We start from the raw sequence: 17,900 nt of genomic DNA on the forward strand, positions 1-17,900 counted from the left end.
TTGAACCCGGGAGGCGGAGGTTGAAGTGAGCTGAGACGGCACCATTGCACTCTAGCCTGGGCAAAAAGAGTGAGACTCCATCTCAAAAAAAAAAAAAAAAAAAAAAAAAAGAAAGAAAGAAAAAAGAAAGAAATAACTCGCAAGGACAGATATTGCTTCCTCACCCAGCCCAAGCTTGACCACATGGCATGGCATTTAATGTGTGTCTTCTCATTGTAACTGGAGACCAGATGAAAAGAACATTTAATTGACCAAGCTAGTGTGAATTCTATTTTTTTCTTCCTATCTATTTTCTTTGGCTTCCAATAATTTCCCCATGGCTCACTCTCAAGGCTTGTCCTTGACTTCTGTGTCCTTTTACATAGTTTTTAGATTGCTGATCTTATGGGAGCTCAAGAATGGAGTCTAAAATATTTAATTTTGGAGGAAACAATTTAGGCAGAGATGCTGGCAGGGATCTTTCATTTTACAGACTCAGATCTCAGAAGAAAAATTTTAGATCTCTGCAAATGGGTGGCCAACATGAATGACTCTTGCAGAAACCACAAGTTGAGTCAGTACCACTGGCCATAACGGAGGGAGGGAGTTCCAGGAATGCAGGCTACGATGTTAATTCCATGGATGTAGAGGGAGTCATGTGGCTGCAAGCCTGACTCTTTTTCTTCTGCAGGTGAAAATCATACTCTCCAACTTCTTCAAGTCCTGATGAATTAGATGTGGTTACATGGTGGGTAACCTTTGGAAAACCTAACCATGCCTGTGGTTTCTTATTAAGTGAACTTAGCTGTGGTGAGCTCCCAGTCCTGATCCTGGGCCACTGGCAACCAAGGCATCTATCTCAAAGGAAAGGCCATGGAATAGAGGGGTTCAGGTGTGTGTGTGTGGGTGGCTGGGAGGGTGGGAAGAACAAGTTGTTCATTGCTTCTCTGTGTAACCTAAGTGAGAGCTGAAGAACAAGGGAGGGATTGAAAAAGGAAATGGTGTGGTTGTCATTATAAGAAACTGTATCTTGCCCCATTTTCAATAAACCCTCATGGGAAACTTAAGACCAAGATTGCATCAACAGCCCGAGAACAACCATCACCTGGGTGAGGCCTGAAGCAGAGGAGGAGGACTTGCTACATGGAGCTGTATCAGATTAAGGCATTGGGGCAAACATCTTCCGCACTGACCTCATTAGCCAATGTGCCCAAATTACCTAAATTAATGATGTGTCTGGAGAAGCTCAGACCTTGGGAGCCATTTTAGTGTGGTTTTGTGCAATACTTGGGCTTACCTTGATGCAGGTGGTTCTCTTAACATGGTCCATGGACCACTGCTTTGGAACTGCCTAGAAGGTTTGCTAATATGTAGACTGCAGGGCCTCATTTCAGATGGCCCAAAGCAAAGTCTCCATGAGTGTAGGAATCCACATGCCAACATTCTCACAAGATGCTTACTTGCAAAAAATTTAAGAACTACTAGAATCCAAAGGAGAATGAATGGCTAAAGGAGGTAAGGAGGAAAATTGTATCACTGAAGCCTGGGCAGACAGGACCCTAGGCAAACCATGTGGCTTCCTTTCTGGTGGAACGATTGGCTGCTGAGACCAGCTGCCCCACAGAGCCAGGAGAGTCCCAGAGAAGAGGGGACTGGGGGTGGGGTGGTGCAGGTACCTACCAAACACCGTCAGAGTGAGCAGGAGATTCTTCCCCAGCTTGTCACACAGGCGCAGGCCCAGGTGCCGGTGCTTGGGTTCCTCCGAGCTGAGGTGACTGTCGTGCATTCGCACTTCCACCTGCTTGGGCATATTGTTGGCACTGGAACAGAAGTGAAGGCAGAGATTAGAAAGACTGGCACCTCCCCTATACAGTTTCAGGGGCTAGATGAGGAGGAACCTCTCCAGGCACAGTTGGAATCTGGAACCATCTGCAGGAAAGTAAAAGTAAGTGTGACTCAGGGTCACCTATAAGCAGGACAGTAGGACACACTGAGAACTGATGTGGATCCTCCCAGTAAAGGAAAGGAACACTACATGCAATGGTAGGGTCTTCCAAAGAGTTGCCCCCCATAGTAACTTAGGGAAGGAAGTTACCATGTTACAGAGCCTTTACTTGAGTCTTGACCAAGGTTGCAAAGGCTAAAATAAATAGAGATCCAAATCCAGACAGGTCTGGCTCCAAAACCTGAGCTATTTTGTTCTTGTAACAACAGCAAAAAGGTGAGTCATACTTGAGTTACATCAACTTTAAAATGTCTCCAAGCTCAAGCCTTCCCCATCCTGACATGTGAAAGTCACAAATGTTGATCATCCAAGCTTTACCTCTTTTTTGGAAAAGATAGTCTACATAGTAAAAAAAAAAAAAAAAAAAAAAAAAAAAAAAAACAATCAACCTATTGTGGCTTTTAAAAGGTCACCTACATTATCAAGACTACTAAACTGGCCAAGAGCTAATACGACTTAGAATCTAGAAGTATGGTTTTAAGAAGTATTTTCATCACCTCCAGCTATGGTTGCAGCCAAGCCCTTTTCTGGGTAAACCCCAGGTACGCCTAAGCCATCCTGGGAGTCTGCCCAAAGGAGCCCTTGCTGGGGTAATGGGCATACTTCGTCCTCAGCTTTGTCATTTCCCTGGCCAATAATATTCCAGATGTAAGCTTGGGGATTGCCACAGGGAGGCCAGTTTTTCACTTTCATATCTTAGGACATTTTTTAGCTGCTGTTTACAATCACCATTATTTGATAAAAGAAAAAAAAAATAAGCCTTTCACACCTAGAAAGAGAGGTATCTCTGAACAGATGACAGTGCCTTCAAGACAGGGAGGTGTTGCCCTTATCCAGATAGTCTTGTCATAGACTGGAGAAAATTTCCTTTGGAACCAACACCAAGCTGCAGACCAGTGTTTTGAAATAACTGGTTATAATGGGAATAGTGTGGGTTTTGGAGCCAGAGGGCCTTGGCTTCAAATCCTGACTCCAACTCTTGCTAGTTGTGTGGGGTGTAGAAAGAAAAGCCTGATGCCTACTTGATAAAAGTTAAACAAAAATATGCTAGCATAGTACCTTTCTCCAGTGTACACAAAGAAGAGACACTTAACACCCATCAACTTCATGGCAAGGATGACATTTTGTTCAGGGGGCTTACCCACTTGCCCTGCCATTCCAGCAAGATACCAAGACCTAAGCTTCCAGTCTCAGAGTTAAGACCTGGAACCCAAATACAACTACTTGCTTTTTCATAACAGGCTGCCTAATATACTCGCTACCCAAATGTTTTAAAATTAGGAATAATGTTGCATGATCAGATGAGAATGTTAGTCAAAATATAAGCTTCTTAGTCTCCCCTTAATGGCCGAATTTTCTACTCATCTAGTTAATTTCTGAGGCAACTTCTGGTTTCCTGACATATGTGTGCACTAACAATCCCTCAGACCATCTGAAAAAGAAAATAGGGTATGACTGCCCACAGCAGGTGGGTGAGGGCCTTTCTGATCAGTGAGCAATAAATACCACTTCCTCCTATCACCAAGTGAAACAGACAGAAAATTCACTTTACAACACAGCAGGGGGAAATGATCAAAATGATCTTTTTAACATGGACAGACCATATTTCTATGTTTACAGTGGGATCTTTTTCCATTTTTAAATATGTCTCCAGCCAGTAATATGAAGCTCTAAAGCAGGAAATGTCAAACAAAGAATGGAGGTAGTATGTGTTCTGAAATGGTGAATGTATTTCCTTAGCCAGCTCTTGGCCAAACTCTCCAGTCCCCTTGAGATCATTAATCTCCTTGCCTTCTGCTTCATTTGAATCCCTCCTGCCATTGAAATGAGAATCAGGCACATGGTTGGTATTCAAGTAAAACTAGGAAGTATTTAAAGCAACCATTCCGGCAAGATCCATATGATGTAAGGGAAGTGTCAGGCATCAAAACTGTCAAAGTGAAAACACACAAACAATTAGGTTAGCATACACACCCAACCCGGCAACATGGTTGGATGCCTGTGCCACACATTTCTTTGTTGTACAATATTGCTGCCTCTTTCATGGTTTGTTTTTTAGGCCATAACAAAATGTCCCTGAAGTCCTGAATCAAAATAGCCACATCAAAGTGACTACATCAAAATACTGTAAACCCACAAATATTTATTGAGAGAATTTCCGTGAGTTGCCCTCTTGGAATTAAACAGATATGGAAGACTTGTAAGAGTTCTTGATGCTTGCACATAGAAAATAATTTTAAAGGTAATTCAGGGACTCATCTTGCAGCTGGAAACACAGAGAGTCCCCCAAGAACTCTCTGTAAAAATTCTGACTAATCCAAAATTTCCAACTATTCTAATTAGTCTAACTAATCACTACATCTCCCAGAACACAAAGAGAGACTGACATGGGAATTATCACGTAATATAGCATGATTATATAATGTATATAGAATATTATATAATATAGAGCTGCTTCTAAGCCTATACACCTTTAGAATAAGATGTAAGTTTTTAAAAATGTGTTCACACAAACAGCTATATAAATGCTGATTGCAAACACATCTGGTAACAGTGACAATAACAGGGATAACTTATATTTATTGAGTGTTCTCTATGTGTCAGATACTATACTCAGTAATGGGTATGGTACAATCTTTACTCTTAAAGAGCCTTTACTCAGAGAGAAAACATAAAGCACGTTGTACTGTTATTGTCTGCTTTATGTACAGGCCCTGAGCAAGCTTGCAAAGGAGTCTATGGGAAATCATAAGAACAATGCCTAACCCAGGTTCAGGGAAGAGGAAGGGATGTTCAAGAAAGGGTTCCAGAAGGGGCCAAGACCTGAGTCAGCTCTTGAAGGAAGGATTTAATTTAAATGCCTACATTCTCCACCAGTCTATGAACCCCAGGAGGGCAAGATTGTGATCTTTAACACCTAGTACTGAGAGCTTAATCAATGTTTGCCAAGAGAAATTGAGAATTGAAAAGTAGCTCTAAAATGGCCCCTTGCTTGCCCCTGGGAATAAGGCCCTTCTGCAGACAGACTGGCAGCATGCCACTTCAGTCAGATTCTGACCATTCTTGCATTTATTCCACAAATTTCTAGTGGGCCCATATTACAGGCCCCATACTGTTGTCAATGTTAAAGATATTGCAATAAACAAAAAGAGCCCTTGATATCATGGAGTGTGCAGTTTAGTGAGAGAACAAATACGTAAATACATTTTAAGTAGTGAGAAGTGCTGGGAGGGGGGTTGTATTAGTTCATTCTCACTCTGCTAATAAAGACATACCCGAGACTGTGAAATTTACAAAGGAAAGAGGTTTAATTGACTCACAGTTCAGCATGGCTTGGGAAGCCTCAGGAAACTTACAATCATGGTGGAAGGGGAAGAAAACGTGTCCTTCTTCGCATGGTGGCAGCAAGGAGAAGTGCCAAGAAAAAGGGGGAAAATCCCCTTATAAAACCACCAGATATCGTGATAACTCACTCACTATCATGAAAACAGCATGAGGGTAACTGCCCCCATGATTCAGTGTGCAGTCCAGTGTGCACACTTACCCCTTTACTAATAGTCCCTTCCTACATCCTGTGGCTGTGCACACAGAACAAAGCAATAAAACCCAGGTGGGATTTGGGTCCACCAAATCCATCAAGGCTAGTGCTCTCTGACACTGCCTGCCATCCGTGTTTCTACTTGAGTGCCTCCTGAATGGAGGAATATTAGCAATGCAATGCCTTAATGTTGGAAGTTCCAGTGCGCCAACTCAGACCGATCTCTCGAATGGCCTCCACTGCCCAACAAAGTAAGGCCATGTGGTGGGACAGCTGTTGGGGGATAATTAAAAACTTTTAACAATGAGCCTATAATTTCCTTCAGCCTTAGCCTCTCCATTGAATTATTTAAACAGCTGTTAATTTTGCAGTCGTTGCCCAGTTCTTTCTCATGCAAATCCACGTGAGTCCTGTTTCAAGGCAAGCTCAGCTTATCGTGCAAATCATCCTCTGTGACTCAGAAAGGAATGTGTAATGGGGCTAACGCTAAGTTTTAAACTATTCTCAGAACCTGCTTTCATTAGCATTCAATTTCTCTTGCTTTGCCAAGAGCCTCTAATAATAGGCTCATTAGATGTGGTGTTGGATTCAGATTTCCTGCTGCACACTTCAGTGTCGCCTTAGCTGGCACCAAACTCCTTTTTCCACCTTCACTGATTTGATGAGGTGGCAACAGAACACTCCCCAGGGAGCCTAAAAGCAACTGGTGTGTTTCTCCTGGAGGACGTGTGTGGGGTTTGCAATGGGCTTCACCCACCTGTCTTTCCACTGCTGACATCTAACCTCCCCTCTCTGGCCCCAGGCTTCAGGATCTGGGGAGGTACTGGGGAGACAATGATGTCCAGAAATTGCCCTACTGGAAGACACTAGGTCACCCTAGTATCAAGAACAAAAACAGTGCTCGTAGCAGGGCCTCTCGCCTAAGACAGTTGTTGTATTTGGATAAGAAAAAATGGAAATACCAGTGATGTCAGCTCGAGCACCAAGAACAAGGGGGTAGAGATTTCAGCTTTGATTGTCCCACATCCAGGATATCCCCAGCTCCCTGAAGAATGCCACCCCTGCTGTAAAAGGGCCTGAAACTCTACGATTTTCTGGCATTTCCAACAGCCTGCAAGTCCCTCCACCCTTCCTAGATCCTGTAAGACCTGCATTAACTGTGTCAAAGATGCTTACCCACCAAGATGTCAGTCTCTCTCTGACAGATACTGTGTTGTCACAGATCCTGCAAATGAAACTTAAAGGGTCACAGCCTCTAAAGTCTCTTTCAGTCCCTTCTTCTATTCATTGTGTCTTCACAGTGTTCATTTGCAAAATCACAGAATTACTTTCTTGTCCTGCTGGTGAAGCACTCCAGACTTCACAAACCTCTTTTCTACAGCTTCTTTCAGTCCATTCGAGGGGCTGGTTAAAGAACACAGTTTATAGCTATCCTGAATCATGATGGTATTGGGCCAGGATAGGACTGGAAGTCAGGAAGTCTGTGTTCTAATTCCAGGACTGCTGCTCAATGGGTGTGTCAGGGGAAAAGTATGAGGATAAAATGGATGTAACGTTACCTTCCGTGATCAACAGACAGTAGGGTAAACTGCTATGAGATGGTAAAAACACACTCTTAATGTAAGATATCAATAAGGTTTAAGTATCAATTTTGGCCCATTTTTATTTTTTAGGTCCCATTCTCTTAATCTATAAAATAAGAGGGTCGAATTGGAAATTCTTTAACATTATAAAATTCTGTGATTCTCTAATTCTCCAGGGAGGGAAAAGGATAGTAATAGAATTCAGTTCCAGAGATGTGGATTCCATTCTAGCTACCCACGATGGAATAAGCCTAGAGCTGACCATGAAGACAAGTCATTTCATTTACCATGAGATAGCCCAGTAGCTACACCACAACCCTCACAGGCAAAGGCAGAGATGAGAGACAAACCAACAGCAACCATAACAACAACCTTTGGCGTTCCTTTTAACCTTCCCTATGTCTGCTATGGAAGCATTGTTTTCTAGGGCCAATAAAGCTGGGTTGGGATGAAATTCAGCGCACAATTCAGACGTGAGCATCTTCTAATTCCTCATCCATCCTCACCCATTCTCAGGTCTAGATTTCTAACATGGGCAAGTCAATGCCTTGGGAACAGTCAAACAGGTAAACTGGCATTGGGACCGGCCAACTGCTAAACTCACCACTAAGCCATTGAGAGACCACCTACATCAGGCACAGTCAGCTTCTGTGGAACTGGTGAGGTGGCACTCAGAAAAGACAAGACGAGAAATCGAAGGAGAAGAGCCTCTTTTTAACCATATCACTTCCTAAGTGCAATGGTCCAAGCCAGCTAATGCCATGAATGGCAGGTATACAGCCAGTTGAGACTTCAGGTGTCTACACACAAACTGCAAAGACAAAGTAGCAGGAGACAAAGTTTTCAAGGGATGAATAAAAATTTTATTTGTTTGGCTCAGAAACAGATGTTATAACACCAGCTCTGATTAGCAACTGTCAGAAGGCAAGTTGGTCGAATACAATCACATAATTACATGGCCATTGATTCTTGGTTAAAATGTCCCTTTTCTGGCAGTGGAGAGTATCTGATATATAGTAGATACTCAATTTTAATATCCTCTCTTTGTCTGAAATCCCTCATATGATGCAAAATGACCAGTAAGAGAGTTTACTCACTGTTGAGTTTTAGTAAATCTCCCTGCCAATACATTGGTGCTTGTGCCTTTTACAAACAGAAAGTCTCAGAGGGTCCAGAGTGGGTGAGGGTCTGGGAAGATCCCACTGCCATCAGCCTCCCTATGATGGAATGACTGAATAACCTCTCAAAGAACATCAGGAGTACAACCTTAAGGATATGGCCTCTGGACTTCTATGAAATCTTTCCCCAGGCAGAGACTTAGGCAGCTTTGACCCAACAAATTTCCTTATTTCCAGATAGACTCACCACCCCAAACAGAAATAAGACAACAAGGAACAATCAGCCTCCAGGGCCCAATGAGAGACTGGGGTGGGGTGTTTGATCATCTCAAATTGGGAACCTCTTCTAAAAATAAAGATTATGCCATGGCTCAGGAACACATTGGCCAGCCCAGTCCCCAAAGGCCTGTCAATTCTGAAGTAATGGCTACCCATTTCTGGTTCATGGAACAACACAAAAATACATGTGATAACTTCACACAACATCAACAAGATGAGGAAGATTCACGTGGCATGCACTCTGGCTTTTGAGCCAGGGGCAACTTGGCCCCTTTCCAGATAAATAAGCCAGCTTGTCTTGAAGCAAACCATCTCTGCTAGCTAAAACATCCTCCACCCACTCTCCAAACCAGCCTTCTTAGACCAACTTTTATTCCTTCCAAATAACTCTGGGCATGACTTCCCTCAGGAGCCTTTGATGACTTGACTCCCAAGTTTGCTTTGTAGATGTAGTTTACCATGTCACCCATGCTCTCAAGGCATTTTTCACGGTTTACTCGTATATTTTCCCCACTAGAACATAAACTCTTTGAGGACAAACCGTGTCTTATTTGACTCTGTCTCCACCATGCCTAGCATCCTCCTGGCACATAGTATATGCTAAATTAGTGTATGTTGCATGAAGGAATGGATGATTATGTTAAAAATATGTTCTTGTCACAGGTTCTTTGTGACACTCCATTATAAGAGGTAGTGGTCCAGAAGGCTAACAAATCTGAGAAGAGGAGAGAAATGAGAGAAGGAACATAAGAAATGGTTTCAAGTGGGGAAGTCCCATCCTGTAAAAAACAGGGGGGCCGGGTGTAGTGGTTCACGCCTGTAATCTCAGCACTTTGGGAGGCTGAGGCAGGTAGATCGCCTGAGGTCAGGAGTTTCAGACCAGCCTGGCCAACACAGTGAAACCCTGTCTCTACTAAAAATACAAAAAATTAGCTGGGCATGGTGGCAGGAGCCTATAATCCCAGCTACTCAGGAGGCTGAGGCAGGAGAATCGCTTGAACCCAGGAGGTGGAGGTTGCAGTGAGCTGAGATCACACCATTGCACTCCAGTCTGGGCAAAAAGGGTGAAACTCTATCTCAAAAAACAAAAAGAAAGAAAGAAGAAAACAAGCAGGGAACACCTGCATTGAGAAAAACAGTGTGTAGCAGAAATGGGCAGCATCTCTGCAGGGCTGGTTCTTTTCTGCTGGTGGTTGTGATCCAGCTGCCCTGACCAAGGTATGGTGGTCTCAGTGCTCCCAGCACTCTTGAGGGAAGATGGAACGAGGAACCACTCTAGGTTCCCCCAACAAGGCCTTTGGGGAAACTGATGAGGACCTGGGAAGATGCACTGGTCCCTGAAGAATCTCTTAGGACCCAACTACTAAGCATCAGCATCTCTAAATTGGACCCTCCAAAATGTGGTCCTACTGCCAGAAAGCATGAGTACTTATTCCCCTTCCAAAAGTCACTGGAACCCTGATCTTGAGGTTAAAAGAACTCAAGATTTGGCCCTCAGGCCTGGGAGGTTCTTCTAGCCTCTGAAGCTTCTCAAACTGAGCCTTTCCAATCAGTCTGCCAGATAGGAGTGACTAGGATGTTGACTAAGAGGTGGTTCAATTAGCTGCAGTGCCTTCAGGCACCAGGCAGAAACTGGGTGAGGTGCTGTATACCTTAGCCGGGATTGGTTCTTTTGATCACACTTTATGATTGCTTTTCTTCATTGCAGACTGTCTCTTTTTTCTTCCTTCTAGACTGAGCAGCCAACCACGCAATGTAGCATCAATCCCAAGCAAGAAGGCAAGTCACTACTATGACCTCGCAAATTGCAAGATTTACCACGGCAGGCATTCAAAATGCCACACAATGCTTTTGTGAGATGATTTTAAGGGCTTCCTCAAAGGTTCCCTGAAGACCTTCAAAGTCACCCACTTCTGGATCCCAGAGACCCAAAGTTTCTCCTTGAGAGAACTATCCCTTTTGATTCCACCCAAAGACCCAGATTTAAGCCAGAAACGTACGGAAAAAGCAACCCATTCACTGACACCTTAGTGTAAAGGAGATTCTCAATCCATCCCCCAAAATAGAATTGTCTGGAGGAACCCCTTAACATAGGTCCTGGACAGAACTGTATCTGGAAGCCAAACAAAAAGAGATGTCAAAACATAAATGACGTAAACTTTGCCAACTGCATACCATTGCCAGGATCAGTCTTGAAGTCAACTGTTGAAATTCTGAGGCCTCCGCAGCGTTTCTTGAATGCTAGCAATTTTATTCTCCTTTTTTTCCTTTTTAATCCAGATACTTATTTCACATGAGTGTTCAGTTTGTGGAAATTAATCACACCATTCATGTAAGATTTGTGTGCTTTTTTGTCTGAGTGCTATACTTGAGTTAAAAGTTGAAAAATAGTCAAATTATGGTGTTAGAAGTAAATACATATAGCGCATCTATCTTTGGCCCTAAATGGCTGATTCATACTGGTGGATTTCCCAGCAAAAGAACAGGTACTAGTTTTGCCCAAAGAACACCTTATACTTTGGGAACATGTAACCATCTCCTTCAGATAAGGTAAAACAGCAGGGCCTTAAGGTAGTCCAGGTTATAACAGAGTGACCTGACTGGCCAAAGAAGTTTGTGGCCTTCATCTTCTTTCTACTCTTCCATGCCCATAACAGCAAAGAACTCTCATACATTTCCTTTCTTGTCTTCCACAACAGGAACCCAGGCAGGTTCTTTTTGTGTTCATCTTTCAATTGTAAACAATAACCAACATTTCATCAGTTTAACTTTCTAACAAATAAGCCAATAATAACATTTGTATTGTTTAAAAGGCATTTTTGCATTCATCAAGAGTTAATGACATTCCTGAGAGGGAAGGATTATTCTATCTTAGAAATGAAAAGACAGAAGCCCCAGAAGATTCTGAAACTTGCCGAAGCTCATGAAGGTTAGAAATAGCAGAGTTAAACCTGTGCTGTGGGTCTGCAGCAAAGTTAAACCTGTGCTGTCCTTTGCCTTTGAATCCAGTGTTTTATGGGCATACTCTTTCTAGAGGTATTTGCAGAGCAATGGACACATTAGAACTACCACCTACACCAAGGCACTAGGTAGCTACTTATGAGACTTGCATCCTAGCACGTGGAGAGAGAAGATAGAGAAAGGAGGTGCTGCTAAACAAGAGAAAGGGCAAGTGAGCTCTGGGAAGCTATGGTCTTGTTGTCTGCCTTGGACAATCCATGCTGCTGGTGCCATGGCCCCAGATGTACCATCATGAGAAAATGGCATCCACTCAACTGACTCCTCCCTTCAGGCAACCAGGGCACACAGGAACCATCCTATTCCTGTTGACTTAGCCAGCACTTGCTGCTGTGAAATAACCTCAAGGGGTCACTCCAACTCTGGTCCTTCACCAGGAAGGACTTCCCCACCAGAAGGACCCTAATGTCTGGTAACTGGTAATAATAAGAATAATGATGATGACAATAATGATGACAGCAGCTAACATTTACTCACAACTAACTTCATACCAGGTATTTTTCTAAGTCTTCTTATGTATGAACTTATTTAATTCTCACAATAACCTCAGGAGATAGGTACTAGTATCAGCAACTTTTACCGAAGGAATAACGAAGTCATCGAATGGTTAAGTTACTTGCTCAGTGTCACAAAGGTAATAGATGGTAGAGCTAGGATTTGATCCCTGTCAGTCCTGGACTTGGAAGAACCGGTCAGCCCACTCTCCCTCCAGTCTGAGAAAACTTGCTCTTTATATTAGGCAATTTCATGCTAGCAATACACATTGAAACCGAACATTTGGCCAAAAAAGTGATTTTGCTGTCGGGGGATGGGGAGGATTCCAGAGAGAAGAAAGGTAACACCTAGTCCAAACCAGAGCCTGCTCCAAGAGCTATATGGAACAGTCATGGAATCCTAGAATTTCTGGATTACAGAGACTTCCTGTCCCCTCTAAGCCTCTGGACAAATGATTATCTGGTCTAGTGGCCCCAACTCTGTCTCTGGTTCACTTGTTAAAAATACAGATCTCCAAAACTTATGTCCACACAAAACATTGCACAGGGATATTTATAGCAGCTTTATTTCTAATTCCCAAAACTTGGAATCAACTGAGACATCCTTCAGTAGGCAAATGGATAAACCACGGTACATGCAGACAATGCAATATTATTCAGCACTGAAAAGAAGTGAACTATCTATCCACAAAAAGACATGGAGGAAAAATAAATGCATATTACTAAGTGTGAAGAAGCCAATTTGAAAAGGCTACATACTGTATGATTCCAACTATATGACATTCTGGAAAAGGCAAAACTATGGAGGGGCATGGTGATGAATAGGTGAAGCACAGAGGATTTTCTAAGGCAATGAAAATACTTTGTATGTTACTATAATGGTAAATACATGTCATCATACATTTGTCCAAACCCACGAACATACAACACCAAGAGCCAACCCTAAGGTAAACTAAGCACTCTGCATGATAATGAGGTGTCAATGTAAGTTCATTGGTTGTGATTAATGTACCACTCTGGTGGGGGATGTTGACAGTGGAGTAGGCTGCGCCTGAATGTGAGCAGGGACATATGGGAACTCTCTGTACTTTCTACTCAATTTTGCTGTAAACCTAAAACTGCTCTTTAAAAAACAGTATATTAAACGAAAACAAACAAAACAAAACACAAAACAGATCTCCAAGCGCCATTCCTGAATATTCCAATTCAGCACGTCTGGATGGGGCCTAGACCTCCGGACTTTTGCAGAAGCACCCAGATGACACTGTTGCAGCCAGTCCACATACCGATGTCTGGTCAATGCCTGAACAGTTGCAGTGCAGGGCAGCTTATCACTTCTACTCTAACCATCCTGCCGTTGGATAGCTTTGACTATTAAGAAGTCCTTCCTTTATGGTGAGCCTATAACTGTTTCCCTGTAGCTTCTATCCGCAGGTTATTTTTCTACCCTGTGGAGCTACCTAATAACAACAGTTACCATCAGACAATGTACTGGATGCTTTACATATATTATTTCATTGACTCCCCACAACACTCTTACAAGATAGCTACTATTATTAGTCCCTCTTTATAGATGAAAAACTGGAGGTCAGAGAGAGGAGCGCATTTGCTCCAAGTCAGGCAGTTGGTGAGTAGATGAGCTGGATGGCAACCCAGCTCGTCCTGAACAAGGTGCACACACTTAATCATGACACTTACAGAAAATGAAGCTGAATTCCTTCTCAATCTACCAACCTTTGAGGCATATGACGTTTCTGCTCAGGGTTTTCTCTTCTCCAAGTTTGTTACTATCATGGTTAAAGCACCTCAAGCTAATTACTTACATGTGTCTCCTAGACCTGCACACAACCTTCCAGGTAAGGGCTGGCTACTTCCCCACTCCCCTAAGCCCATCAAAGACTGCCTTTCTTGCTCTCACCCTCCAGCTCATCAGATTCTACCAGAGCTGAGGCTTTAGCACTGCCTTTGAAAAACTGAAGGGCATAGGTAACTTCACAGTAGAGAAAGAAAGTCTAGGGAGTACTGGTAATGAATAGAACCATTTATTGACTTTTTATTCTGTACCAGTGATAGGCAGAGTAACGCCTCCACAAATGTCCATGTCCTAATCCCCAGAATCTGTGGATGTGTCAGATTACATGGCAAAGGGGCTCTAAGGCTGCAGGTACAAAGAAGGTTGTAAATCAGCTGACCTCAAGACAGGGAGATGTGCCTGGATTCTCCAGGTGGGACCAATGGAATCACAGGGGTTCTTATGCTTGAAAAGGGGAGGCAGGAAAGAAAGAACTGGAGGATGGCAGCATGACAAAGACACAGCCCAACATTGCTGGCTTTAAAGATAAAGGAAAGGGCCATGAGCCAAAGCATGTGAGAAGCTTCTAGAAATTGGCAAAGGCAAGGAAACAGACTCCTCATCTGAGCCTCCAGAAAGGAATGCAGCCCTGCTGACACCTTGATTTTAGCCCAGTGAGACCCAACTCAGACTTCTGGCCTCCAGAACCATATGATAATAAGTTGTCTTGTTTTAAGCCTCTTGATTTGGGATCAGTTGTTACTGCAACAATGAGAAACTAATGTAGTACCAGACCTTATGGTAAGTGCTTTCTACACTATCTCATTTGTTTTTTACAAAAAGCCTCAGCAGAAGGTGATAGACACAGAGAGTCTCCTATCCATACCCACACCTCTGCTGCCTCTAGAAATCTGCTCAGAGAAGCAGCATGCTCAGCCAGACACCGCTTCTCAAACCTCCCTTCCTGAGATGTAGGCTGAAGTGTTCTGCTCCTCCCTTCCTCCCTTCTTCCTGCCCTACAGAAATGTAGACCAAAGTAACATCTTTCTCTCTTTAGCCGATCATGTGTTCAAAAGGTTCAGCAACACCATGCCTCTAAATGGCTTCCATCGCTCATGGAAGCATTTCAAGGCCTCCCAGAGGACTTGTGCAGTTCCTTACTTTGGTTCCTTCGAATGAGCTGCTAAATCTGTGGTTATTGAAGTGAACTAAACATCAGTCCCTGTTGATCCCAGCAGTCCAGTCAGCTTACTGACTGCCCAATCGCTTCTCAACTAGTTTGATCTGCTAAGTTTACAAGTGATAAACTGAGCTATCCAGTCACCCCTGAAAGGTAATGTTCTCACCAGGAGAATTTCTTCTAAAGAGAAGAATGTGTATTCTCACTCTGGTAGCTTGTGGAGACAGACTGGTTCACAGGGCTTTGTTCACAGGGCTTTGTGCTCCCTGGAGTGGTCTCATTCCCCATCCGCACACAGCTGATCAAGTATTCACTCCCCAAACGGGTTTCTTTCGCAGCTACTCCAAAAGCATAACCTTTGGCAGGGTGCAGTGAGGGGGCACAGTGGCTCACACCTGAAATCCCAGCACTTTGGGAGGTCAAGGTGGGTGGATCACCTGAGGTCAGGAGTTTAAGACCAGCCTGGCCAAAATGGTGAAACCCCATCTCTACTAAAAAAAAATACAAAAAATTAGCCAGATGTGGCGGTGCATGCCTGTAATCCCAGCTACTGGGGAAGCTGAGGCAAGAGAATTACTTGAACCTGGGAGGCGGAGAAAGCAGTGAGCCAAGATGGCGCCACTGCACTCCAGCCTGAGTGACAGAATGAGACTGCCTCAGAAAAAAAAAAAAAAAAGCAAAAACCAAAAACAAAAAGAAACATAACCTTTATCTATATTGTTACACTAAAAATAACAGACGTCACAGAGTTTATTCACCTTAAGGTAAGGATTCCTTTGCTTTATTGCTAAGCTAAATAAGCAGTAACTTTAACAATGTTAATGATGAAGAGTTGGAAATTTATTCTAAAACCCTTTAATTTATAGTAACATATTGTTAATCATTTAAGTTTTTCTTTCTCTCTTTTTTTTTTTTTTCCTTGAGACAGTGTCTTGCTCTGTTGCCCAAGCTGGAGTGCAGTGGCACGATCTCAGTTCACTACAACCTCTGCCTCCCAAGTTCAAGCAATTCTCATGCCTCAGCCTCCCAAGTAGCTGGGATGACAGGCGTGCACCACCATGCCAGCTAATTTTTTTTTTCTTTTTTCTTTTAGTAGAGACAGGGTTTTTCCATGTTGTCCAGGCTGATCTTGAACTCCTGGCCTCAAGTAATCTACCTACCTTGGTCTCCCAAAGTGCTGGGATTACGGGTAGGAGCCACTGCTCATTTAAGTTTTTCTTAAGTAAATTTCAATGCACTTTGTTTCAGTCTTATTATTGAAAGTTACTAAAGGGTTTTGTCCACTTATAATTATGAAACCTAGATCCCTGAGTGGCAACAATCAGATAGAACTGAGAAGTGATTGTCCTTTAGATAGGCATGGATTTTCCAGTCTGCCACAGTCCCCACCATCCCTTATTGCCTCCTTGCCACCAATGCCAAGTGTCAATTACTATTTATCATCAGGCTTCCACTGCTGTCTTTCTGAAAAGAGTGTTAAGAGGAAAGTAAACTGTTTCCTGATTTCCTGTGCATACCTGCCTGGCTCTCATTAAGTTAGCAGCCCCCGTCCCTTTTGGTTCCATCATTATACAGATGGGAGCTTTCTTCATATGCTTAAGTAAAATCTTCAGAAAAGGAATGAAAATTTATTCACCAGGCTACAAGTAGGCAGGGAGTGATTTAACAGAGCGAATCACGTTGTTACTAAAGATGTCACATAATTTACAACTTTGAGCAAAGGTTCCCAGGGGACAGGTGTGAAAACAAAAGCAAGTGATGTGTCATATCACCTTCCTAAGAGCAGGCAGAGACGGTGCTTTAAGAATAATTGATGACTCACTAGCAGATTACAGGGGGTGGAGGAGGGCTTCACTGTCTTCTCTGCATGGCCCCTTATTATCAGTAGCCCCAAGATTAGAACTCTCTAGAGTAATGACTCAGTATGTGCTCAAATGCTGAGACATGACTTCAGCCTTTTCTTTACTAGTCTACTTTGCAGGGCAGGATGTGGAGATTTGGTGAGTTGGACTCACAGCTTGTAGAGTCTGGCTGGAGAGCAGTTTTGTTTTGTTTTGTTTTGTTTGTTTTGTTTTGTTTTGTTTTGCAATATCCCTTAAGACAGACATTTCGTACAATATGAGAAGTGACTGTTAGTCATTTTACAGATGGAAGAACAAAGTTAAGTAACTTTCCCATTGTCAGGTAGCTAGGAGGCTAGGAGTAGACAGGTGGAAATCACACCTTGGTCTGTCTTCATCCGAAACCAACTCCTTTTCATTACAATATGGCAGCTGCAAGAACTTGATACTTTAAGATGAGAATAACATTCTTCAATATTTATTTATTTACAGCATCATAGACATAGCCTTCAATTGTCCAAAGTAGTTAAGAGTGTGTGCATTGATGGCAGGGAAGTGTGTGTATTGTTTTATATTGTTTTATTTTGCCACTCTCAAGTAAACTTCTCCTTCTCCAGTCTCATCAACATACCCAACCTCAACCTCATAGCTGCTAAATCTTCACAAATACCCATAAAACGTATTTACTGAAAGCTGTATTTCCCACAAGATACTGGCCATATAGGCAGCTTCAGGCCAAGTTCTTTCAAGCTTCAGCCATAGCAACCATAGTTGCACAACCAAGGCCAGCTGTGATGAAGTCACTGGGAACAAATTAGCAGAGGTCCCAGTATTTCTCTGGCCTGTAATCACTCCTCATCACTGGCTCTCAGACTATGTTGATGATCCAGACCCTGGGCATGGCATTTAGCTGAACTCTATAGCTGAAGGAAGTGCTCAGGAAAGGATTTTTAATTTGAGATTTTCCTTTGAATAACGTGAGGATTCATTTTTTGGAGAAAGGAAGACAGTCTATCATGAGTTACTACCAGGGTCCTCACAACAATGCAAAGCAAAATCTGATCCAGTCTCAC

The 17,900-nt window shown here is 42.9% G+C and overlaps 1 protein-coding gene across 4 annotated transcripts in view; it reads right to left on the reverse strand.

The window, feature by feature from the left end:
- SLC1A2 (solute carrier family 1 member 2) overlaps positions 1 to 17,900 on the reverse strand; it is a 171,061-nt gene that overhangs the window by 64,674 nt on the left and 88,487 nt on the right. For all 4 annotated transcript variants that reach the window (XM_021925903.2, XM_021925904.2, XM_021925901.2 and 1 more), the window contains exon 2: positions 1,660 to 1,799. In XM_021925903.2, coding sequence (XP_021781595.1) covers positions 1,660 to 1,799 — 140 coding nt within the window. The remainder of the gene's footprint in view (positions 1 to 1,659; positions 1,800 to 17,900) is intronic.

Source organism: Papio anubis, chromosome 12 (assembly GCF_008728515.1).
Source record: "Papio anubis isolate 15944 chromosome 12, Panubis1.0, whole genome shotgun sequence".
Lineage (NCBI taxonomy): Eukaryota > Metazoa > Chordata > Mammalia > Primates > Cercopithecidae > Papio > Papio anubis.